The 25,226-nt window shown below is 39.2% G+C and overlaps 1 protein-coding gene across 1 annotated transcript in view; it reads right to left on the bottom strand.

The window, feature by feature from the left end:
* The window catches only part of TNNI3K (TNNI3 interacting kinase), a 277,662-nt gene that overhangs the window by 28,500 nt on the left and 223,936 nt on the right, over positions 1–25,226 (bottom strand). Inside the window, exons 22-23 of the mRNA XM_040627127.1 lie at positions 24,323–24,382; positions 21,306–21,475 (exon numbers count right to left, since the gene is read on the bottom strand). Coding sequence (XP_040483061.1) covers positions 21,306–21,475; positions 24,323–24,382 — 230 coding nt within the window. The remainder of the gene's footprint in view (positions 1–21,305; positions 21,476–24,322; positions 24,383–25,226) is intronic.

The following is a 25,226-nucleotide window of genomic DNA, read 5'->3' on the forward strand; positions in this document are numbered from 1 at the left end:
TTCCTTCCTTCCTTCCTTCCTTCCTTCCTTCCTTCCTTCCTTCCTTCTTTCCTTCCTTCCTTCCTTCCCTCCCTCCCTCCCCCTTTTTTCCCCTCCCTTCCTTCCTTCCTTCCTTCCTTCCACCTGGACGGATCCTTACATCTTTATTTCTCTTTCCCTACCATTTAAAGAGACAGTTTCACAAACATAATCACGTGCATGGTGTCATCAGTGCAAGATTAGCTGAGTGGCAGGAGCCACCCCTGCAATGCTGCCTTGTTGGCACAGTTCCAGAGGCCTTTCTTGGGTTCAAGGCGACCTCCACTGTGTCTGTCACTCAAGTCTCATCTATATCACTACATTTTCTCTACCCACCTGAGTCTTTTTGATGATCCATTCTAAACACAGCTGCAGAAATCGTGTTCGTTTAGTCACTTGAAATTTAGACTCAGGCCCCAGTGTGATTTCAACAAAGGCTTCTGGTTGCTGTATCCAGTCCCATCGAGAGCCTCACGTGCTCCCTGTCTGAAGAGTATGGGGTCTTAGTGCCTGGAAGGGAAGCTGCACAAAGAAATGCTTCTATCTTCCTTCCAATATTTCTTGGATATTGAAGAAGGATGTGTCTACCAAACAAACCTTCCCTCTGGGGGGAACATTGTGAGGGAGTCACCACCAGCTCCTCAACTCCTAGCAGGGCCCCTGTGTCTCCCTCCACCTTCCCAAGGACTCACTCTGGTAAGAGCACTTAGTGCACTGGATTAAAATAATTTGTTCATTGAGAGAAGGAATGGAACTTGTCTCCATATTCTTATTTCTACTTCTGCCCATTTTAAATCTTTATTCCTCTCTTCTGCTATGTCACACCCAACTCTTTACTGTTCCCCAAATGCGTCACTCAGGTTCCTATCTCTCTACCTTGGTCCCTGATGCTTCCTTTCCCTAATATACCTCCCCTCCCCTCCCCTCCCCTTCCCTTCCCTTCCCTTCCCTTCCCTTGTTTGGCTAATTCTCCCAGACTTAAGGTAGGTAGCATTGTCTTCAGGAAGCCTCTTTTGACCCTCCCTAGATTCCAGGGCATCCTACTCCTGGCTCAGTACCTATCTTCCCATATGCTCCTCTGACCTCCTCACTAGACTGCATTCTGTCAGGGCTAAGGGGAGAGGTTATCCATCTTTATATTACCAATATTGACTCAGGATCTGGCACACAGTAGATGCTTAATAAATGTTAGTCGAATACATCTCCAGTGGAACAAACTAAAGAAAGAGCAATAGAATCAGCAGTAGCAATAGAATAAAGGGGCTAGACAAGTAAGGGAACATGATGTCCACATCAGGCTTTTCTCATCTATAGGTAAAATATTGGTAATCTTTGAAGTAAAGAAAAAACGGGAAAGATAAAGAAGGGGGAAAGAGCAGAAGACAATATATTCAGTTTGCCAAGAGTATTTATATAAGACTAGCTATCAGAATATTGGGTGCTTTCTGGATAGGGCCAGACACAGTTCTATGTACCCAGTAGGGGCTCAACGCATTTTTGTGAGATAGTTGATTAATTCCATGAACTTTCCAATTCTAGCCATATTCAATTAAACTTTGTATACTGTTCAAGCTCCTATATGTTTCCCTAAGATAAAGAGGAATTTATTTAAATAAACATTAACACATAGATCTTTGTACTTTAGGACAAATTATAGTGCAAGTTGCTGGCCTAATTCAATGGGCAGTAATTGAAAAAGTACAAGAATCTTGATAGTATTTCAATTATCTCTTTTGTCCCCCTTCCATTTAGATATAAGAAAAAAGGATGGAAATTTATTGTCCTTTGTGCTAAAGAACTAGGTAAAAATCTGTAGGTGAATAATGTAGTTTAACTTTTCTAAGTAGTCTTTAAAATCAGAATTGTCCACATCTTAAAAAAGAAAGAAAAATAGCCAGAGAATACACAAGTGGCAGAAAACTTATTTTAAAAATATGAACTTCAGATCACTTAGTATCAGAAAGTACTTCATAGGTATGTTTCATAGTCAAATACTCTATTCCTTAACATATGTCACAAGTCAAAAACAACCAACATCTTAACATGGTGTTTTGTCATCAATTTTTATTTTATTTATTTTATGATTCTATTTTTCTTCTCTGGGTTGATTTGGTAGAATATTATTGAAGAAAAGAGTGTAAGCTTCATCTTTCCTTGAACAACAAAGGATTATTTTTTTAATAGAATGAAAAATGTTTATTTGGGTAAAAACAATATATTCAGATTTGTTGTTTCTCAAGCATTTTAAATCTTTTCCATTTTCGTGTAGTACTTTAGCATTTATCAGGCACATTCACAATTAACTATAGTTTTCTTTTCAAGGCTTGCAAAAAAAAAGAAAAATTGAAATCCTTGAAAGTAATTTCCCCTGATTTCTGTCATTTTCATGTAAATACTGCTGGATAGAAAACACCCAGAAACCCTGACTTTAATCCAAATGGCAAATTGACTAGGGAATGGCCAACATTATTGAATTTGACAAACAAGTAGTGTAGATAGGTGAGGAAAAGCTATGAGAAATTTATGTGTAAAGCTGCTATTTAATGGGAAAAAGGAACATCCTACTATCTCAAAGAGAATAAGTGATGAAAAGGAGAGCACAGTGCCTGAATTAGGATTCTGAATTCCAGGCAGACAGACTTTCTCCGTCTCAGAAAGGTATTTATCTATCTCTGGGTAGAACTATAAAATAGTGGACAATTATGTCTAGTTTAAAACAACACAAACTTCCCAGGAATAATATTAACTGTCTTCTATGTATTTTCTCCAGTCCTTGCAAAAATTAGACAACGTAATATCACGATACCTACTTTAGCAAACTTGGGCCCAAGAGCATGCTGTTCTTAGGAGGTGGGACTAGGATTTGAACACAGGTATCTCTGGCTCCTAAAGTACATGCACTTTCCAGGGTAGCACACCGGCTTCCACTTCTGTTATCAAGTCAACCCCTTCCTCTCGAGCTGTTCTGCTATAGGACACCTGTTCTGGGCCAGGTTCTAACCATTAACTCACTGTCAGTATTCCCAGAAGGCTTTTAATTTCTTGCTAAAAAGATACAGAACAGAAAAACATGCTGGTACACACTGGCCCCCTATACCTGCTTTATTTATTTTTTAAGTTTTTATTTTAATTCCAGCATAATTAACATACAGGGTTATATTAGTTTCAGGTGTACAACATAGTGATTCAACACGTCCATACAATACCCGGTGCTCATCACGGCAAGTGAACTCCTTAATCCCCAACACCTATTTCACCCATCCCCCCCACCCCCCACCCCTCTGGTAACCATCAGTTTGTTCTCTATAGTTAAGAGTCTGTTTTTGGGGGGCACCTGGGTGGCTTAGCCGGTTAAGCATCTGCCTTCAGCTCGGGTCATGATCCCAGAGTCTCAGGATTGAGCCCCACATTGGGCTCCCTGCTCGCTGGGGGAGTCTGCTTCTCCCTCTGACCCACACCCGACTCGTGCACGCTCTCTCTCGCTCTATCAAATAAAAAAGTAAAATCTTTAAAAAAAAAAAGTCTGTTTCTTGGTTTACTGCTTTTTTCCTTTTGTTCATTTGTTTTGTTTGTTAAATTCCACATGATTGCATTCATATGGTATTTGTCTTTCCTTGACTTATTTCACTTAGCATTATACTTTCTAGCTCCAACCACGTCATTGCAAATGGCAAGATTTCATTTTTTATGGCTGAATAATATATATATATGCATATATATATACATATATACACACACACACTACATCTTCTTTATCCATTCATCTATCGATAGATACTTGGACTGCTTCCACATCTTGGCTATTGTAATTAATGCTGCTATAAACATAGGGTTCACATATCCCTTGAATTAGTGTTATTGTATTTCTTGGGTAAATACCCAGTAGTGCAACTGCTGGATTGTAGGGTAGTTCTATTTTTAACTTTGAGACCCTCCATACTGTTTTCTACAGTGGCCACACCAGTTTGCATTTCCACCAACAGTGCACGAGACTTCCATTTTCTCCACACCCTTGCCATCTGTTGTTTCTTGTGTTGTTGATTTTAGCCATTCTGACTGGTGGGAGACTATATCTCATTCCCTACACCTGCTTTAAATGAAGAAATGATGCCTGGGGCTGTTGCAGTCATTTTGTGGCCATGTAGCTACAAACATGAGAAAGACAGACCAATATGCTGAAAATGATGAAGGGGAGAAAATGAACCTGGGTCTTCTATGGCCTGCCAAGCAGCAGAGCCATTGCCCATGACCATCTTCTTCTAGACTTCTTGTTTTATGTGAAGAACAAGCTCCTAGTTTATTAAATAACTATCACTGAGTTTCTGTTACTTTCAGCTGGAAGTTTTTCTACCTGATACATTGGTGTTGGCTGAGAGCTAATTAGATATTAGGTAACTAATGATGTATTGAGTAGGTGAGGAAGAACACGATCTCTCTCCCTTCCCATTTCCTATTCCTTATCCTGACATAATCTTGACAAAAGAGAAATCTGATAGTCCATGAAGGCTTTTCTCCATCCCTTTTCAGAAGCGTTAAAAAGGGCTGGCTCCCTGTGTCCAAGATAGTAGAGGTCAGCGCCAGAGATTTCCTTTTTCTAAAAAAGCTACTTCTCACCCCAGAGGGGAAATTTCAACATTACATAGTCACCCAGATGTTCCCTGTTCCATTTTCCTTTTAAATGTATAGAGAGTAAAAAAGCATAGGGTTCTTCTGGAGAGTAGACCATTCTGAGAGAAGGTATGAGCTCAAGAGATTGTGCACTTGGATATTTCTGTTTATAACTTTCTCCTATAAACCCCATTTAGATTTATACCATGTGCCGCTAATGAGTCTGTGCCCCACCAACTTTCCTCATCTTCCATTCTGTGTTTCCAGTGTTTCTCCTCCTTAGTACAGATTCATTGTCTGGTACTGTTCTTCTCCAAATTCAGTGTCCTTTCCAGAGAAGGACAAAGGGGGACCTGTTGTACATACCTCTAAGGCCAATGAATGGCTTATCTCTCCTCACTCTCAGTAACACCTCCTTTGTGTTTTCATGATCCAAGAGTCACCTGCCCATTACTGTACGTACAACATTTTATTAAACATACATTTCGGGTCTATTGCCAAGACGAGAGTACTGAAAAGAAGGAAAGATTGTACGTACTATGCACTCTTCTTGACATCGCCAATCCCTAGCAAACTTCTGGCATAATGTAGGCACAATGTAAATGTTTATGGAATGAGGGGATGACTAACTTACTGAGAGAGGAAATAAACGCTAATTCAATTTTCAGCCTGGGTGTCCCAAAGGCACTTGAGTTCCTAAGTCTTAGGGCTTATATGCCTAGATGACTAGCTCATGTGACACTAAGTTAAAGTGCCATATTGGTAGGGAACGTCATCATGGCTGAAACAACTACCTCTTAAGTCTCACCACAGACAGTGCTTCTCCACGTTCTTGGTGTCAGCACACCCTAATGTGGAGCAAAAAAATGAGACTTTGGAGTGAAAACATTTGCACTGATTGATCGATTGATTCATTTGATATACATATACCTACCATTTACTATATGCCAAGCATTGTGATAAATTCTAAGAATGTAAAAATGAAAGACACAATTCCTGACCTCGAGGAGTGTACAACGTGTGTGTGTGTGTCTGTGCATAGGGGGGTAGCTGACATAATTATAATGACTATAACATAGGTTGTATGCTTTGATGAAGTATGCACAGGATAAGATGGCAACAAACATGCTGGGTATTTAATCAGCTGAGGGCATTCAGGAAGACTTCCTGGAAGAGATTTTGGAGTCTTTCATGTATTGAATCTTTCCTGTATGTGTTTGCTAAAAAGGTAGGAGTCGGGTGAGGAAGTTTGAAAATTGCTCTTATGTGTGCGATTTGCAAGCTTCTTTGGATCCATATTTAAAGAACTCTTGGCATGTGCTTGCCTTCAAATATTCATAATGGACAATACGGGGATCTTACAATCAGAGCACTATATATCTATAACTAAATTCAGATAATGATTATTTTTAACATTTCTTTAAACACATTTGTTTAGTGTAATGTACTATGTCAGTTGGTATAAATAAATAAAATTATTTCATATGGATGGTTCTGCCTCTCAAGGAACTTACACAACATAGACATGATACTAAGTAGAAAGCGGTAATTAAGGTAAATGAAACTTTGGTTAGAAGAGAGAAAAATCTTTTCATCAAGCATAAAGTTGGGATTAGGAAAGCTTGGAAGGAAAGATGACACAAGCTTGGAGGAGCTGGATTTAGAAATATAGAGATAAGGGGGACAGCATTCTCAATATACTAGACCTAGAAGTGTTAGCAGAGATTGGTAAGCCCTGTGCTTCGTAAGTTTTAATGTCCATTCACAAATCATATCGCAACGCCGATTGTGATTTATAGGTTCCAGTGGAGCCTGGGAGTCTCAGCTTCCAACAAGCTCCTGCTGCTGCTATGTGGGCCACACCCTGAGTAGCAAGAGTTCACGTGCCTTAGAGTAGAGGAGAATCGTGACACCCAGGTCAGGAAGGGACTTGTCCACGCCACACAGCTGATTAGTATGAGAGCAGCTCTCCGATTCACAATGCTGCAGCTCAGCACGTAGTCAAAAGATCATGGGCTTTGCAGTCAGACTGATCTAGGCTCAGTGTTGGCCCTGCTGTTTACTAGTTGCAAAGCCTTGGGCAGGCTATTTATCCTTTCTGTGCTCCGGTCTTCTCATTTGTAGAATACTGATAAATAATTCCTACCTTGTGGAAGAGTTGTGATAAGTCAATGATATGACTGGCAAAGAAAAAATGCACAATAGTATCTGGAACATAGTAAGTGATCAAAATATATAATGTGTCTTCTCTTTTCCTTTTTGACCAAGTTAATAACGCCGTCAATGAATAAGGTCTCATCTCAATTATTATCTCCCAGAGGGCCTAGGATGTGTTAGCAGCCAGTTTTCAGTAGGGGGGTACTTAGCACTGGCTGGAAAATAGGTGCTTGGTGGAGGCCAAAGTATGAAGATTTCTTCCTTTGTTCCTCCCTCTTTTTTTTTTTTTTCCTGTCTCTTTGGAAGAGGATTCAGGAAGATAAACATATCCGTCCATTAGTGACTTTTTCGTACTTCTTTGCAGTTGAGGCCTTTAAAACATCTGCTCATTAATAGAAAATGAGAGATTTTTCATTCCACTTTGGTTAATACAGGAATTACCTTTTGTCTGGACCCACAATTTTTTTCAGTTTGTTTTAGCTGTTTACCTACATACCAAGAAAAACTCAATCTCATAGTTGCCAAGGAGATAAATAAGAAACAATAACTTGTGAAATGTCTTCTGTAACAAAAAAAAAACTTTGTTTCAAATAGTAGCAAAGGAAAAGGAAGCATGTTGTCATTTTTGCATTATACGGGGGTTTGAATTAGTCCGCATGTAAGGTGCAAAACGTGAAAAGAAAAAAAACCCATCTATGAGGAATTAAACCTGTTAAGCTGTGCAGAGCCATTGTAAGAGCTGCTTCAGAAATCTATTTAGAAATCATTGCTCTTGTATCTGAATCATTACAGAGACACGAGCATCACCCACTTCTTATGACTACAAACATAGCAACAGTTGCCATGCGAGCAAGAGATTCTGGGCACAAACAGTGGAGTCAGGAGGGAGCAGGGCGGGGCCGGAGCCGGAGTCACGGCTGTGGAAGGGCGCTCAGAGCCGCCTGTACAGATTTAATTAGGCCGGTTGTTCTCTTTGGTCCCCGTGCTGTGTCCTGTCAGACATTTCAGTAGAGCTGAAGCAGTCTCAAAAGCAGCATTTTGGGGCCAAGGTTTGCCTTCGGTCATACACAAAAGTCACCGCCAAAGGCATGATCTGTGGGCTTTGATGTAGCAGGAGTGGGCCTGGGCCCACGGTTTTGGTTATGAATGAAGTGCTAGGGTTTCTCTTCATTTCCAGGAATAATAATAATAAAAAAAAAACAAACCCAAAACTCATAAAACTCTCATCGTTAGGAAGTCAGGCTATTCGCTGTCCCAATATGTCATTTCATCTAATTGAAAACTGAGAAATCTGTCACCGTTTATTTAGCAGTTTGCCTCTGGCGCATCTTCGCAGGTTCCCTTCCCGTGGCTGGGAATTAGTTAATTAGTATTACAAAACGCTTGAAGAGGGAAACGCAGGCCGGCTCACCCTTGGGGTTACGAGGGAGCCCATTTTAGGTTGCTAACGAGCGCTGTTGAAGGATGATAGGAAAGAACAAGAAAATCCAGCGTCAGAATAGCCACACCGAGAGCCGCATCTCATTCTCTCTCAAGTGCCTGTTGTAACCTAAATATGTCACTCGCTCACTCTTTTCATGTAAATCTTTTATGCCTGACAATAAATGCAGGTCCTTAAAACTTATGAAAAGGTGTCGATTTTCCACACAGAGGGCTCTTCTCGTATTTTCCCTTATTAATTTCCCATTTTCATCACTTCTTCTGAACGGGATATTTTGTTTGATGTTCTTTTACATTTTTCGTGGAAAAAGGCTGTTTCCAACTCAGGGTGGTTTTAAAAGTCAAGGACCTGAAGGAAAGGAATGACATTCTTTCACATGCTCCTAACTAAGGCTGAGTTCAGCCTTTGTTCAGTGTGAAATCTCAAAGCCTCTCTCAGTACAGCAGCGAAAAGGGCTGGAGGCCCCACGTGTGGTTTCTCAACTGACTGCTAGGTGGCGCTGGAGAGCAAGGCAACTAGGAAAGAACCTCTAATAAGATTGATTGCTCTGGGTTCACATGGGCTGAAAGGAAGTTCTTACAAAGAGCTCTATCACATTTCAGCACAGACTATTTCCAGTTCTGATGATTTGTAGGATATCAGCAACATAAAATGCAGAGGGCACTAGCCATCGATTTATAGTTTTCTTTCCACTGTGTGTGTGTGTGTGTGTGTGTGTGTGCCAATGGGAATTGTTTGCTGATTTCACGGTAGTGCTTTTTGGGTATGGCACCTAGGGCTGTGGTGGAGAGGTATACAATTATAAATTGAGTTATGCTTCTTATTTGGCCCTTCATGGAAACAGTTCTAACTTCCTGCAAGACCCCTCTCCACTTTCTTTAATCTTTCCTTCTTATTAGATGACATTTGGGGACATAATGAGGACGTATACCAAGTACTTTCACACCCTCATATCAACGTGAACAACTCTATGTTTTCTTTCTCAACCCCATACCCTATGGCATTAAGAAACTTTGTGTTTTTGTTAATTAGAAAGATTTATGGCCACCTCAAAAAGATTTGAGCTTAACAAGAAAGAGATAAAAGGCACCTGACAGGCATTATGGCACTTGCTTCGATTCTAGCCGCTCTCCTTTGGCTTTTATATATTTTCAGTGCAGACCCTTAATGAGCTTGATAACTGACCTTCAGCAAGTGAATGTCACAAAAATCACACGTCCTAGAGGTGATAAATATCCTGAGAAAAAAAAGTTTTCTTGTCCCTAGATTTGGCAAGCAACGTTTTACTTTCCTCATTATACAAACAATGCGAGCAAGGCCCATAGAACTTGCCAAGTGACTTAGTAAGACGAACTCTTCCTACAAGCTCAGAAGACGTTGCTGGAGTGAGAGTTACATGCTGCTGTTGTGCTGTGACACACACCGAGGTCTTCTGTAAATCCTTTACATGTCATGTTTTAAATCAACAATTTTTAGTAAGTAAAGAGACAGTTCAGGAACCAAAGATGCTATCTTTCTAGTGTCTCCTTACATTTATAAATCTTAAAATTGTTTCTAAGTGGAATCAGCTGGAAGGTTGTGTTTTTGAGTGAGAAAGGGCAGTGTTTCTTTTCATTTTCAGGATTAAAAAATTCTTGAAATCCTCATCATTAGATAGGCCATTTGTTGCTCCAAATTGTCAGCTAAAAATTCCTTAAAAGAAAATACAGTGAATGCAACTGACTACTGTACTAGAGAATATATTTAATGAAGAAGTGGGAAAAAAAGAGGCCTAGTTTTGGAATGTATTTAATTCAATAAAGGAATCATACTAAAGTAGAGTTATCCTCAAAACTGGTCCCATGTTGTCTAGAAGGGAAGAGTTTATCTTTTTATATGTTCTGATTGGGTTTTGTGGCTTTTCAAATGTGGCCAGCGAGTCAGGTGGTTTCCAGAGACATGATTAAAGAAGACGAGAGGGCAGGTTTGGGCCATGACAAGCTGGTGCCTGTGCAGCAGAAATGGAGTTCGCCATGTTCAGGCTACGTCTATATCAGTGCAGGCAGCGGATTGTAAAGGTCTGTCACGCGCAGGCATAAACTGAGGTAAACTGGCTGGTGTCAGAGGTAGTCGGAGTGAAAAGGGACAATTTCCCTGCAATCAAAGGTCGTATTGGCTGCAGACTGAAAGTGCTCTAGGTTCCAGTGGAGCTGGCAGAACTTTAGAGGTAGGCAGCTCTCTGCTGATTCTCAAAGCCCAAACCAGACGATACAAGTTCCTGCTTCCTACAGATGGTTCAAGCATTCTGGTCGGGCCGAGCCTCCAGAGACAGCATGGTATAAGGGAAACTCTACCAGCAGGCCCAAGTTCAACTATTAACTACTGTAGTTTCATACAAATTACTTAACTCATTGGAGTCTAAGTTTGTTTGACCTGAAAAACAGAAGCCACGAGGCCTACTTCACAAGACTGTGGTGAAGATCCAACAGCATTAGTGTTTGCGAGGGCCTAGCATGATCATTTCTTCACAGATAGGTATGTAGCACCTACCATACGCCAGACACTGTTTTAAGTACTGGAGAGAGAGCATCAAAAAGAAGAAAAGAAGTTCATGCTCTCATGATATTTAGTTGGTGTAGATACCAATGAAAAAATAAACGACTGGCTAAAATTATAACTGCAGGTTGATGTAAGTGCTATGAAGATACGGATTCCTGTTCATCTAAAGCTTGAATTTTGTTGAACCACACACGGGGAAACACAGCCTGGGTTCAAGCAAGGTGGGAGGTCAGATGAGAAACACTGGTGTAAAGCTAAAATCTGCAAAGGACAACCCCAGGTGAACCAGGAAAAATAAAATCTACTCTACATAAAGAGTTGCAGAGGATAAGTGTCCATTTTGTCCTTGGCTCCAGGTAAATGAAAAAAAAAATTAAAAAATGAAATATTTACCCTTAGAAGTCCCATTCGTAGTCCACAAAGATCCAAGTTTTAAAACAGAAAATAGTACTGCATGTGTTTTATGAGAAACTCCAAGTGGAAGTTTTGAAGTGGTCCTGGGGGCGTTAGTATACCTATATGATTAGCAAGAGCAAACACAAACATCTGTGAAGTAACCTACACCAAATAAAGGCCAAAAAACTTGCTGGAGATAAAGTTCCAAGTTTCTTCCACAGAAGAAACACAAATCTAAATATATAATGAAACCAGGAGCAAGAATTAGCAGAAACAATGAACTACATAATTAGACATATAAAGACTGCAGAGAGTAGAAATAACAGACATTCAGATATAGAATATAAAATAAATGTGTTTGAAGAAAGAAAATAATCCATTAAAAGTATGTGGAAGAAACATGAGACTTTCAAAACTGTCACACACACACACACACACACACACACACACACATTTTCTAGATATGGAATAGAAATTAGAAATAACTTGAAACTGAAATGTAGTGAACCGAACAACATATTAAATCCTATTACCAAGAGAATATGTGAACTGGAAGACAGATTTGAAGAAATTACCAGAAGGCATCATAGAAAAAGCAAATTGTGGGAAATATATATAAAGAGATTGAGGAATGTGGAAAATAGAATGAAAAGATCTAAAATACTTCTTGAGTTCCAGAAAGGGGAAATAAGAAGATGGGGCACAGAAATATTAGAAGAGGTAGTGGTGAGAGATTATCTAGAATGTATAAAAGATACCAATTCTCAGATGCTGGACACCCAACAAATTCAAAGCAAGATAAATTAAATCCATTAAAACTATATATCACCATAGTTAAATGTAGGATACCAAAGACAAAGAGAAGTGCTAACAGCAGTTTAGGGTAGATTGAAAATAAAAGAAATAATTAGATCCATAGATGAAAATTTAACAGCAGCAAGGAAAGTCAGAAACATGTTGAATACATCTTGGAGGTATAGGAGAAAAGTAATCAAACACCTAAAATCCCATATTCACTAAAGTATCTTTCAAGAAAGAGGGAAAATAAAACATGTTTTCACATGTTTACTTCTTCTTCTTTTTTTTTTTTTTTAAGATTTTATTTTTTTATTTGAAGGAGATAGACAGCCAGCGAGAGAGGGAACACAAACAGGGGGAGTGGGAGAGGAAGAAGCAGGCTCCTAGCAGAGAAGCCTGATGTGGGGCTCGATCCCACAACGCCGGGATCACGCCCTGAGCCCAAGGCAGACGCTCAATGACTGCGCCACCCAGGTGCCCCCACATGTTTACTTCTAACAGTGTCATGTTAAAGGAATTTTTAAAGATATATTTGAGGAAAAGGAAAATGATCTAGGAGGAAAGTGTGAAATATCAGTGCAATTAATAATGAAGCAGTAATATGGGTAAGTCTAAATGAACCATAGTTGGATAAAACAATTAAAATAATATCTAAGATGTAGAATTAAAAAAATCATGATGAAACTAAAATAATAGAAATATCATATAATTCAAGAGAGAATGATTTGCAACTAAAATGCTCCAAAACCCTTTGGGAGATCTTTTGTTTTAATAACAAATATGTTAAATACAGAATTTGTTAAGTTAAATATGTTAAAGTTTCTAGGCACCCACCAAGAATAGAAAAACAGTGCATATTCAAGCTAAAATTAACAACTCAGGAAACAACAGATGTTAGGGAGGATGTGGAGAAAGGGGAACCATCTTCCACTGTTGGTGGGAATGCAAACTGGAACAGTCACACTGGAAGACTGTATGGAGGGTCCTCAAAAAGTTAAATATGGAGGTACCCTACAACCCAGCAATTGCACTATTAGGTATTTATCCAAAGGATAAAAACATAGTGATTCGAAGGGGCACATACACTCCAATGTTTATAGCAGCAATGTCCACAATAGTCAAAATATGGAAAGAGCCCAGATGTCCATCGACAGATGAATGGATAAAGAAGATGTGGTGTGTACACACACACACACACACACACACACACACACACACACACAGAGGAATATTGCTCAGCCATCAAAAAGCATGAAATCTTGCCATTTGCAATGACATGGATGGAACTAGAGGGTATTATGCTAAGTGAAATAAGTCAGTCAGGGAAAGACAAATATCATATGATATTTACTCATATGCAGAATTTAAGAAACAAAACAGATGAACATAGGGGAAGGGAAGGAAAAATAAGATGAAAACAGAGGGAGACAAACCGTAAGAGACTCTTAACTATAGGAAACAAACTGAGGTTGCTGGAGGAGAGGTGGGTGAGGGGATGGGGGTAACTGGGTGATGGGCATTGAAGAGGGCACTTGATGTAATGAGTGCTGGGTGTTATATGCAACTGATGAATCACTAAATTACCTCTGAAACCAATAATACACTATATGTTAATTAAATTGAATTTAAATAAAAAATACGAGCTTTTAAAAGTAAAAAAAAAGAAAAACAGTGCATATTCAAAGAATCCAAAGAAAAACAAAAATGGGTAGGGTGAGAAAAAAAGACAAAACTAGAGAGAATAAAATAATATGGTAGCAATGAATTCAAATTATTTCAGCAATCAATGAATGTAACAATCAATATGACAAAAGGTATATAAGAACCTTACAGAGAAGATTATAAAATCTAACTAAAAGATATTAAAGAACATTTAAATGAATACAAAAATCCACTAAGTTCATGGCGGGGAGACCCAATATCATAAAGATGTCAGATCTTCCCATATCGATCTATGGGTTTAAAATATCTACAATCTGGGGTGTCTGCCTGGCTCATTCAGAAGAGTATGAGACTCTTGACCTCAGGGTCATGAGTTTGAGCCCCACACTGGGTATAGAGATTACTAAAAAAATAAAAAATAAACTTGAAAAAAATCTATAATCAAAATCTTATTTTTTTTCTGTGTATAGAAAATGCAAACTGATTATAAAATCTATATGGAAGAGTTAAAGCCAAGAAAAATCAAGAATAGCCAAGAAGAGACATACGCTACCAGATATCAAGACTTTAAAAATGCTACTGTAATTAAAATTGTGTATTATTGACATAGGGATAAACAAATATTCCAATGGAACAGAGTAGAAAAACTGAAAACAGATCTATCTAAATATAGATCCTTGATGAATAAAAGAATACTATTACACATCAGTTGGGAAGGGATGCCTTTGTATTTTATTTTTTATTTTATTTTTTTTAGGAAAGAAGAAAAAGAAAGTTTGCAATCATTATTTCCTGTTTGTTTATCCTGTTCTCTCTCTATACCTGGACCACATCTCCATCATCTGCCTCTTCATTGAGACCTCTCCTAACTACCTCAACAAAAAGCAATCTCTCTCTCTGTCTCTCTCTTTTGTAACACACTGGGAATGAATGTATCAGTCGCTTCTCTCCTCACACAGTTCAGGTACCTCCATTCTATCCTTTTGTTCATTAAAGAGAAATAGGTAGACATTTAATGCTCTAACAGTGATAGAGTGGTGTAGAAAAAAGTCTGAATTATCTGGTGGTTCATTATTTTGGATAAGAACATATCTGAACTTGATAGGAAGGTAGAGATCAAAAACTGTGAGTGCCAGAGTTTTACTCACTTAAAATGCAGAAATACAAAGTATGGCATTCATAGTCCAACTAATGATTCCTCTAATTTATCATAAATAAATATATTTAGTATTCACCACATACAGTTAAATTATAAATGAGATATTGTAGGCACCTGAATAAAAACAAAAGAGAAGACAATTTCTGTCCTTAAAGTATTTATGAGCTACAAATAAATAATTATAAGACAAAATAATATAAGTACAGAAAGTGGCACAAAATGCTGTGGCCTTTGGTAAGGCGTAGGTGGGGGTCGGGTAGCCTCAGAAAGGACTCCCTTATGACGTAGTGACTAAGCTGCCTGAGCTACTACTGACGGCTTATTAATACTTTGACAAGATTGGGCAGGGTGTTAAGGTTAAAAATATAGGATACGGGGATAGGTTGACAGTAGGTTAAACACGGGGTATGTGTGGGATATACTAGAACTTCTAATTTGTCTATAGTATGCATTACCAGGGATGCTATTGCTATTTTGTGCAGGATAATTCTTTATTTCATGGGATTGTCCAAAACACTGTAGGAAGTTCAGTACTCATTTGAGAAGAGAAGAAATGACAGTATCTCTCTGCTTAGAACCACCGGGACATAAGATGCTCAGTGGGGGGTATCGCTGGAGAATGTACCGTTGATCATTTGGGATTCCAGGATGACATAATTTCACTTAATTTTAGAGGTAATGGAGAATTATTGGTGGTTTTAAAGTAAGGTAATGATATAATTGGAGTTTACAGAAGGAGAGTTATTTGCTGGCAGTAAGGGTTAAGTGGATTCAGATCATAAGGAAGCTAGAATGGGAGAGAAGTTCAAGACAAAGGAAGCAGAGTGGTCAAGGTGGGACATATGGACTGGGGGTTAACTCTGTGTGTGTGTGTGCGTGTGTGTGTGTGTGAGAGAGAGAGAGAGAGAGAGAGAGAGAGAGAGGCTGGAGCCATGGATTGCATGAAATCACAAGAAAACTCATGAAGATAAGAGAAGCAAGGGAGGAGGAGTTTAAAGTGGTCACAGGCTTGCTGTTCAGACTGCTGATTGTGGTGAGCTGGGGCAAGAGAAATAAATTGGGGATGAGACAGGGTGTGAAAGAAAAGAGCGCATTTAAGGAGCCTGAGGGAAGTGTCAGCACAAAGAAGTATGGAGGAGAGGTGGTAGACTAAAAAGGGCAGTATTGACCTTTGGTGATAAGGAGGAGCCGCTGTTGCTCCTACTTGATAAACATTTTGCTCCAGGACAGCAAATGGCCACAATCCCCTCACCACTCTCCTTTTTTTCATTCCTCCTAAGAACATCAGTTTCAGGGTGCTATCCTCTTACACAGTTGCTGCATTCCGGAAAAACTATGTGTAAATTAAAATGTTATAACTTACATTCAACTTTTATAAGTTGAATTGCATTCCAAGTGCACTAGGCAAGCTTTCTATTTAAAGGAACCCTTTGATGGACCCTTTCGTAATGTGAGAAATTAATTCCAAATCTATGTGTTTTACAGTTGCAGTCCCTGCATCTCTGGTTTTCGTCTCCTGGACAGCTAACTAGGTCACAGCATTCTATTCTCAGAGCCCAGCCCCACACAAACACTAATTGGTTTTCGCATCCGAAAGGTTGTGTATCACTTTGTCATTTCTCAATTTATATGATGTAATCCATGTACAAGATGGGAGAGATTTCATACCCAGTGGGAGGAGCAAGTGCCACATGCTTAGTTTTCCAAATATATCTGGAGACACAAAATATTTTAAAAGAGGCAGTTACTTCAGGAGAGCCTTCCTCAATCTCAGACTGCGACAATTTGTGGTTTCAGTGGGAGCTAGTAGGTCCCCGTTACTTGTGGAGAAAGTAATCTGACAATTTCCCACCTTGACATTTATTTTATGAAGGAAAACAATAATCATTAAAAACAAATATGCAAATAAAAAACAACCAAAACCGCCATCAAATCACGTGTTATAAAACTACAGGCTGTGAACTTCATAACCCCAAACTGAAAAATAAATGTACCATTTCTAAGACATTGCGGACGGCTGGGAGGCCCAGAATTGGGAGCATACGTTAGTCAGAACCACAGGCCAAATCTTGTACCTGTATTTTAAAAGGGTGATGCCAGGCTAAAAATTACACCTTGTGTGATTTTAACAAGTTAGAATGTCCCTCCGATCAGCAGTTACTAGCACACTGTAAGGATTTCTGGGAGAGACCCCACAGGTAATCAAGCTTCAAAATGGTGTCCTTTGGTCACAGCTGCTGGCTTATGTCTGCCCTCACTTTCCTCTTCGTGGATCCCACTGGTTGCATGCCCTTCCCCAAAGTGACTGGCAGGTTAGCACTGCGGCATTCCCTTCTAGCCGGCTTCTCCTACTTGGGGGTACACTGCAATCATTTCAGAAACTTCATTTTCATGTATTTACTTTTTTTCATCCGGGAAACTTTAAAAGCTTCTGATGTCTGGGTGCCACCCCCATGGGTTTGGGTGTAATTGGCCCTGGGCATTGGTACTCGTAAAAGTTCCCCAGGTGATTCTCATGTGCAGCCAAAGTTGAGAGCCACTGTCTTCCAGGCTGTTGAACCCCGGGCCCTGCTGAAGTTACTCCTTTCCCGTATCCTCAGGCTCTTTGACTTTAAGAACCTATTGATCTCTGGTCTCACTTGCTCTGTCTTTCATAATAAAAGCTGAAAAGGCAGGCGGAGGAGAAGTAGCTGAATTCCTTCCCTGACTGGCTTCCAGAAGAAGCTGGAAGAAGTCCAGCAAACACAAGTATTGGCAAAATATATCAAGCTTCTGAAAAGTGCCACCTCCTGCGCCAGAGACACTCAGAAAGCACAGAGGAGTCTTGGGTGAGAATTCCAGCTCTGCCTCCAGAAACTTAGGAAAGTTACTTCTTCCCCAGGCTCAGTTTCCTCATCTATCAAAATTGGAATACCTACTTCCTGAGGCTTACTTAGATGACTCCTCAAAGGGTCTGAAATAGTGCCCAGCATGCAGCAGGCAATCAGTAGTGACAGGTTTATACGTGGGAAGCATAGCAAAAATAGTTAAAGCTTTTTCACTGATTATGTTCTGAATTAATAATAATTATGATTTATTGAGCCCATTTATCCAATTCTTTATCTATGAAACAAATGTTTGTTACATATCGACTTTATGCCAGCCATGCTGCTAGATACTAGGGATATGGTTATGAATAAAATACACATGATTCCTACCTGAGTACATCTTACAGCTTAGCAGAATGCTTTACCTATTTCTGGAGTTGATTTCAAGCCGTCCAGAGACTGAACTTGCTAGAGGGACTGGTACAACTAACAAACGGACCTTTGATGGACCCTTTCAGCAAATACTCAGGATGTACTATATTGTTAAGAGAAATCTGAACCAAGTAGAGAGACAAAGACTTAGCAGAGTTCTGTAACAGTTGTGAAGGGCCAGAAAGCTATAAGAAATGTTATGAGACTATCAAAAGGAACACCTCAAAGGGCCTGATGGGTTTTTCCTACCCCACTTGGGCAGTTTTATGAGCGGTGGTATATTTCTCTGGGTTCTTGAAGGCCCTATTGGGAGTGCAGCTGTGCCTCCCATGCTGTGTAGCCGTCTATGTGTTGTAAGGTGTTATGACTTACTGACATTACTGGAACTTGTATTTTTTGTCATCTATAATCAATCACTCCTCTGACAATACTGCCTCTCTCAACAACAATCCTAAAAGCTGGTATTATTATTTCTATTTTATGTATAAAACTTAAGTAACTTGTCCAAGGTCATTGGGCTGGCAAATGGCAAAGCTAAGATCGAACCTCAAGTCTTATGATTCCACAACTCACGCTCTTAACCTCTGCTTCAAAGTAGACAGGCTTCAGGTGACTGTGCTTTGGAAATATCAAAGTCTGACTGTTCAGAGGATTAATTTTAAAACCACAAGTAAAGAATAAGAAGAGCAGATGGAACTAGGAGACGATGCTGTGACTGAACCTAATCTAATCTTGGCCTATGGGTCTCTTATGAAATTATATAAGAGACTGGAATCTAATAAAGAATTGTGTCCAGTTTGCCTGGTTATCAATCAAACCTACTAGTACTTAATTTTATGACATTCTGTAGATTAAAGGCTTCATGATTCAGATTCCCATCTCTTCATAGCTGCAGCTGCAACTCTTTCGTTAGACTAAGAATATAATAACTATAGCTAAAAAAGCAACATTAGCCATTTGTGTATGGTGTAAGAGCCTCGCTAACTCCAAATAATCTTTCTCCACCTTCAGGATAAAAAGTTTACTGTGATGATGGAATGTGCGAGTGAGTGTGGAGGCATTTATGCATGTGTATGAATATACATGCAGAGCAACTCATGTGCAAATCCTCTGGAGCTCATGCGAAAGAACAGAGATTTTAAGCCAGTTTTTCCAGATTTCCATGGGTTGCAGTGTATGCTATCTATGGTATCCACCCAGCTCACAAGTGACTGGCTTTTCTGTTCCCCATCCAGAATAGGGGTTTATTTTATATATATATATATATTTTTATGTTTATATTAATGAAATATGACCCTACTGCCAGTCCAGCCATACTTGCTTAGACCAGGGGTGGCCATTTGATCCAAAAAGGGCCAATCTCATTCTCTCTCAGGGCAGACTGCATTTATTCCTAATTCATTATGCTTTCTCTATCTATGCCCTTTGCCAAGTGACTCTGCAGTTCCTTCCACTGGAGGTTGAGTATATATATTTTCTCTCCCTTGTGACTTGCCCACAGAATGCCATAGGGTGCAACTTGAACATGGGCTTTAAATGGGCCTGTGAAGTTGGGCCTGTCCTCTTGAGTTCCTAGCCTTTGTCCATGAGAAGAACATGTCTCAGGTAGCTGCTGGTCCAAAGATAGGGACAGACATGTGGGATAGACGTGGATAAAATCTCAGTGCTCAGTCATGTCACCTACAACCAGCTCACAGACACATGAGCAAGAAATAAATACTTATGATTATATATCCTTGAATTTTGGTATGGATTTTACAGAGAATTATTATGGCAATACATAACAGATATCTCCCCTAGAAACTTTGCAATTAAGCTGAGAGACAAAGAGACTGTCTATTGGGAACTGGGGCATGTAAATGGTAGAGCTCACGATGGAAGAATGTTGAACTTTTTTTTGTCTCTTTTTCTGACTTGCTCCTTCACTTAAGATTTTTTTGTTTTGCTTTGTTTTTTCCCCCCTTTTTTTTGCTCTTTTTTTTTTAGGTAAGGTTCACATAACATACAATTAATCATTTTAAAGTGAACAATTCAGTGGCCTTTAGTACATTCACAGTGCTTTACAACCGCCTCTATCTAGTTCCAAAATAGTTTCTTCACCCCCAAATAAAATCCTGTACTCAGTAAGACGTTCATTCCTAATTTCTCTCCCTTCCCAGCCTCTGGCAACTACCAGTCTGCTTTGTTTTTATTTTTTAATTTTTAAAAATTTTTTAATGGATTTACATATTACCTACTATGGACTGAGTGGTGTCCCCATCCCACCAAATTCTTATGTTGAAGCACTAACCCCCTTATGTGACCACTGGAGACAGGGCCTTCAGGGAGGCAATTAAGATTAGATGAGGTCAGAAGAGTGAAGCCCTGATCTGACAGGACTGGTGCCTTTATAAAAAGGTGAAAAGATTGCAGAACTCTCTTTGCCACGTGAGAAGACAGTGAGAAAGCGGCCATCTGTAAGCCAGGAAGGTGGGCATCTGTAAGTCCCACCAGAGCCTGACCGTGCTGGCACCCTGATCTCAGATTGTCAGCCTCCACAGTGCGAAAATAAACTTCTGTTCTTTAAACCATCCAGTCTACGGTGTTTTGTTAGGGCAGCCTGACCTGACTCCAGCGCTTATTCTGGATATTCATATAAACAGGATCATATAATATGTGATCTTCCACATGAAGGCGTATTTTCCAGGTTCATCCCTGTGGCAGCACGTATCAGTGTGTCATTCCTTTTTATGATTGAAGAATATTTTATTATGTGCATACCACATTTCGTTTATCTGCTCATCTGCTAATGGATTTGGGTTGTTTCTGCCTTTTGGCTATTGTGAATAGGGCTGCTATAAACATTTGAGTACAAGTATTTGTTTGAGTACCTGTTTTCAATTCTTTTGGGTATATACCTAGGAATGGAATTGCTGGGTCGTAGGGTCATCCTCGGTATGCTGAACTTTTGGTGCTCAGATCCTCAAAGCTGTTTCTTGGTTCCTACGCAAGGAACCCTTCCTTGGATGCCATAAGATAACCCCAAAATACTTTCAATAAATCCTTTTGTTGTTGTAGCTAGACAGTTCTCACTTAAGCTAGAGGTAACTGCTGTTACTTGCAACTCAGGAATCTTAAACAAATAAATAATGAAATTTTTATTTTTTGGTCTCATAACATTAATAGATTATAAGAAAAATGGGCTAAAACTCTTACTTCAAAGTTTGCCATAGGGGTGGTAAATCCCCCACTGATACTAACCAAATTGGGTTAACTGGACCATGAGATTGTTGCTTAGATTGTCACTCACCTTTGGGACCAGGTAGCACAGGACCTTGCATTTAGAGCATATTCCAATTCAAAACGACTCCTTAAAGCTGCCACGTGGCTCCGTCCAGGCCCTCCCCGGCTCACCAAGCAGTCAGAAGAAGAGGAAGGTGAGAGAGACCCACTGCTGTTACTTGATGCAGGAGACATCAGCTGAGTGAAGAAGGGGTAGTTTCAATCCTTTCATAAATCCAACAGGCTTAAGGCATAGAATAGAATACGGATTTATTTTAGCTTTCTATTCTAGGATCTCTCGTATTTTAATTTCTATTCATCTCAGCTTGCTTCCGGCTTTTCCTATCGGCCTCTGATGGCGACACATGGCTAGTTTAATTTGCTTTTTTGACCCAGTTCTATACTGAGAGCTGGCCCATTCAACTTATACTCATCTTTCAGAAAACATGGTATGCTCAAATCAGATTCATAACACGGATATTTAGAAGGCGATTATTTAATGGTTAAAAGATTACATTTTTCACTATGGTGATGAGATTCATGGCAGAGTTCCTTTAAACTGTAGCTTAAAATTATCCCCTTTATATGAAATTATTTCCTTTATGTAAAATGAATTTACACATTTTCCCAAGAATATATCCCTTTTATAAAATGAAGGATGCTTTAATGTCTGGCAAGCATGAAGACTAAAGAGAGTTGTTGGGGGAGAATTTTTAAAAATAGTTACAAATAGTTAAGTGTAGCTAGAAAATAGAAGAGTTTGAGGGAAGAAAATGAGAAAGAGAAGAAAAAAAAAATAGGAGAGTAGTTTTCTTGAATTTCTGACGACCTTGCTGTTTACCTAACCCAACTGAGAACACTAGTGCTCTGACATTATAATTTCATAAGACATGTTGACAGTAGATTTTGGCTTAAAAATAAAATATATGTAAATTCTAGGCTCTTCAGAGTAGCCAAGACATTACTAAGTAAAGCTCTGAGAATCATGTGATGTCAGTGTTGAAATGAACCTTCAAACTCTTCAATGATTGAATCTCTTCTGTGCCTCCTTTTCAAGTTAGTTATGCAAGCTGATGGGGAGTCTCCAGTGATGGGGACCTCACTGCCTCCAGAGCTGTTCATTTATCTTAGGACAGCTCTGACAATTAGAAAGTTCTTTCTCCTAAAAAACCAAACCATGATTACACTTCATTTCCATCTGTTGGCCCATAGAGAACAAGGCCAATCCTTTTACCATATGATCATTTTTCAGATGTTTAAAAAACAGCTCTTGGGCTCATCTGAATTTTCTCTTCTCTGGGACAAGCATCTCTGGTTCCTTTAACTGGTTCTCACATACATGATTTTCAAGCCATTCATCATTCTGATCTCTCTTCCCTGAAATTTGTGTTCCAGTTATAATTATCCCTTTAAAAGGACACAACTGGGTACTATTTCGTTTGGCCATGTCAGAAGAGAGAGCAACGATACCCACCCTTTATTTTGTGGCAAGACAGCTACTTCGCATTCTAACTCCCAAAGAGCTTATCATCTGCTAACATGCGTGATGCTCCCAAGCCATACAGCCACCATGCGATATTCTTACTGCTGTTCTTTGACTCTGGTATGTGAGGTTACGTTCAGGCTTTCAGACATGCCCTACCGTTTTAACTTCCAAGATACGGCATTCCACAAAGCAAGCCCCTTAAAGCTGATTCTGGGCCATTATTTAGTGCTGCTCAGTCCGACAAGTTCCTTTGCATATAGCTATTCATCTTCTCTACTGGCAGAGATTGTGCTAAGAGGCTCGGTCAATGTAAGAAGCCATACTAGTTTAGGAGACCCTACCATTGTCTCTGTTTCTGGAATCTACTTGCTCATCTAATTGGCCATATCCCCCGGCTTGGAGCAGTTTTGCCCTGTGAAACACAAAGGTTCAAAGTGGGAGGACACTTGGAACTTAAGCCTTAAAAGTGTCTTTCAAGATTCAAGGCCTCTGGCAGATGCTCCTGTTGGTAGGGGCCGCTAAAGCCCCACCAATTATACTACTACTACTTTTCTCTGCTTTGTGGGTTTTAGGATTGAAGAGAAGGGGATAGACATTTAATGTCCAAAGACTGAAGCCGCCTCCTACATAAAAGGCTTCCTTTTTAGAAGTTCCATTGAAGAGTTATGAGACAGCCATTCGCTGCACTTGAAGACCTGGAACCCTTTCCCAATACACTGGGTTCTAGTGACTCTAAATTGAGATTTTTTTTTCTTTAGGGTAAAAAAAATGGATGGTTCCACTTTGGGATTTAGCTGTGCAATCTCAGGTTGATGCTGTTTCCCCTGTATTGCTCCTTCCCATCAGCTGCACATGTTTTGTGAGCCTATATGTGTGATGTCCACCCTTGTCTCTTGCAGCACTCATTTGCACTGGGAATATATTATTATTTTTGAATTAGTGCTCATGTGTTAGCTTCCTTGCTTATTTTCAAATGCTATCTCCTGACCAGGTGTATAGAAAATTAAGGCAATTAGAGAGAAAATTAAAGCAAACAGCTCCTTGATATTAAGGGAAGAAAATTCCATTAGGCTGATTACCAACATATATCACTTTATGCAACATATGTGCGGTATAAAGCAATGCATCCCAATTAATTTATGCACTAATTTTAGTGATAATTTCCCTTTCTTATTGAGCATAGACAGTGGCTTAATATTTTAACTTACGTTTCACTGTACGTAGGAACTTTTGTATGGAAAAAAGTTGATTTAAATAATTACCTTCTAACATATTTGCTGTATTTTCAAATTTTTACATATTAATTTTTTCAAGCTGGGCTTGCCTGTGCCCATTTGCCTGACTGATATTTGTTGGAAGGCCCAAATTTGTGCTGAATTTGCCTTTGTCCCTATAAATTCAGTCAGTCCACCCTAGAAACTTAATGAACAGTGTAAATATATGAATGAAGTTATGGATCTTCATACCTACTTTCTACAAGCACCACCTTACCCATTCCCCAACACCCTTGGATATTCAAGATTTTTTTATGGACATATTTCAGAAGCTAAAGTTCTTACCTCTATGTTGCAGAGACACTCTTCTAACTTGGTAACAACTTCAGAAAATTCAGGTCTTCCCTGTAAATAAAGAAAAGACTTTTTTCCCCCCAACGAATAAAAGGGAGGCAACTCTCTTTGGATTTTAAAATTGGGTATTTGCATTTGTAAAGAATGAGATTAACAATAAAGTATATTTTTATTTAAAATACACTTGTATTGAAGTGTTAATTGAATGTTCATTTGCTGTTCAGGGAGGGATGTTGAGTTTCCTTCTGATAAGAGTTTTAAGTCAGAATTTGCAACTACATTCAGATAATGAAATAGTGGAAAAGCTTTAATTAGCTTTGCATGCTTTTAAATGGCAGGTTTTCCTCTTCAAAATGAAAGAATAAAAGTGAATACTAAAAACTGTTAACTATCTCAGTGCCTTATAATATACTACACACTGTGTCTGTGGGAGAAGAACTGCTAAAACAAACTTTATAATTAGCTTCATTTTGAAAATGCCATCTCAGATTCAAAGCTAAGATCAATGGAAACCTCAGGACTATGCCCTATTTTAGGGGTTAAGATAAGCTTTTTATATTCAAAAGCTGCCATTAAAGACATTGTTCATTATGAACTTCTGTGTCAGATGAGTTTGGTTAAACAAACATTTATTGTATTCTGATTATATTTCAAACTTTGTTCTGGTTGCTCAGGATATAAAGACGATTATGGATCTACGGAAAAAATGCTGGGAATTTAGCAAATGTTGTTCCCCTTGGAAGAAATTATATGCCTCCTTTTGTCGGCTCCCAGGGACTGTATAACCTATCATTCCTCCTTTATGAGACTTCTACTGCCAGGAGGTGGCTAGCCCACTTTAACATTCAGGCGCAGTAACTAATTTAGATTCTTAGTACAACAATTTCTCCCTTAA

The sequence above is a fragment of the Ursus maritimus genome, unplaced genomic scaffold (genome assembly GCF_017311325.1).
Source record: "Ursus maritimus isolate PB19 unplaced genomic scaffold, ASM1731132v1 scaffold_12, whole genome shotgun sequence".
NCBI lineage: Eukaryota > Metazoa > Chordata > Mammalia > Carnivora > Ursidae > Ursus > Ursus maritimus.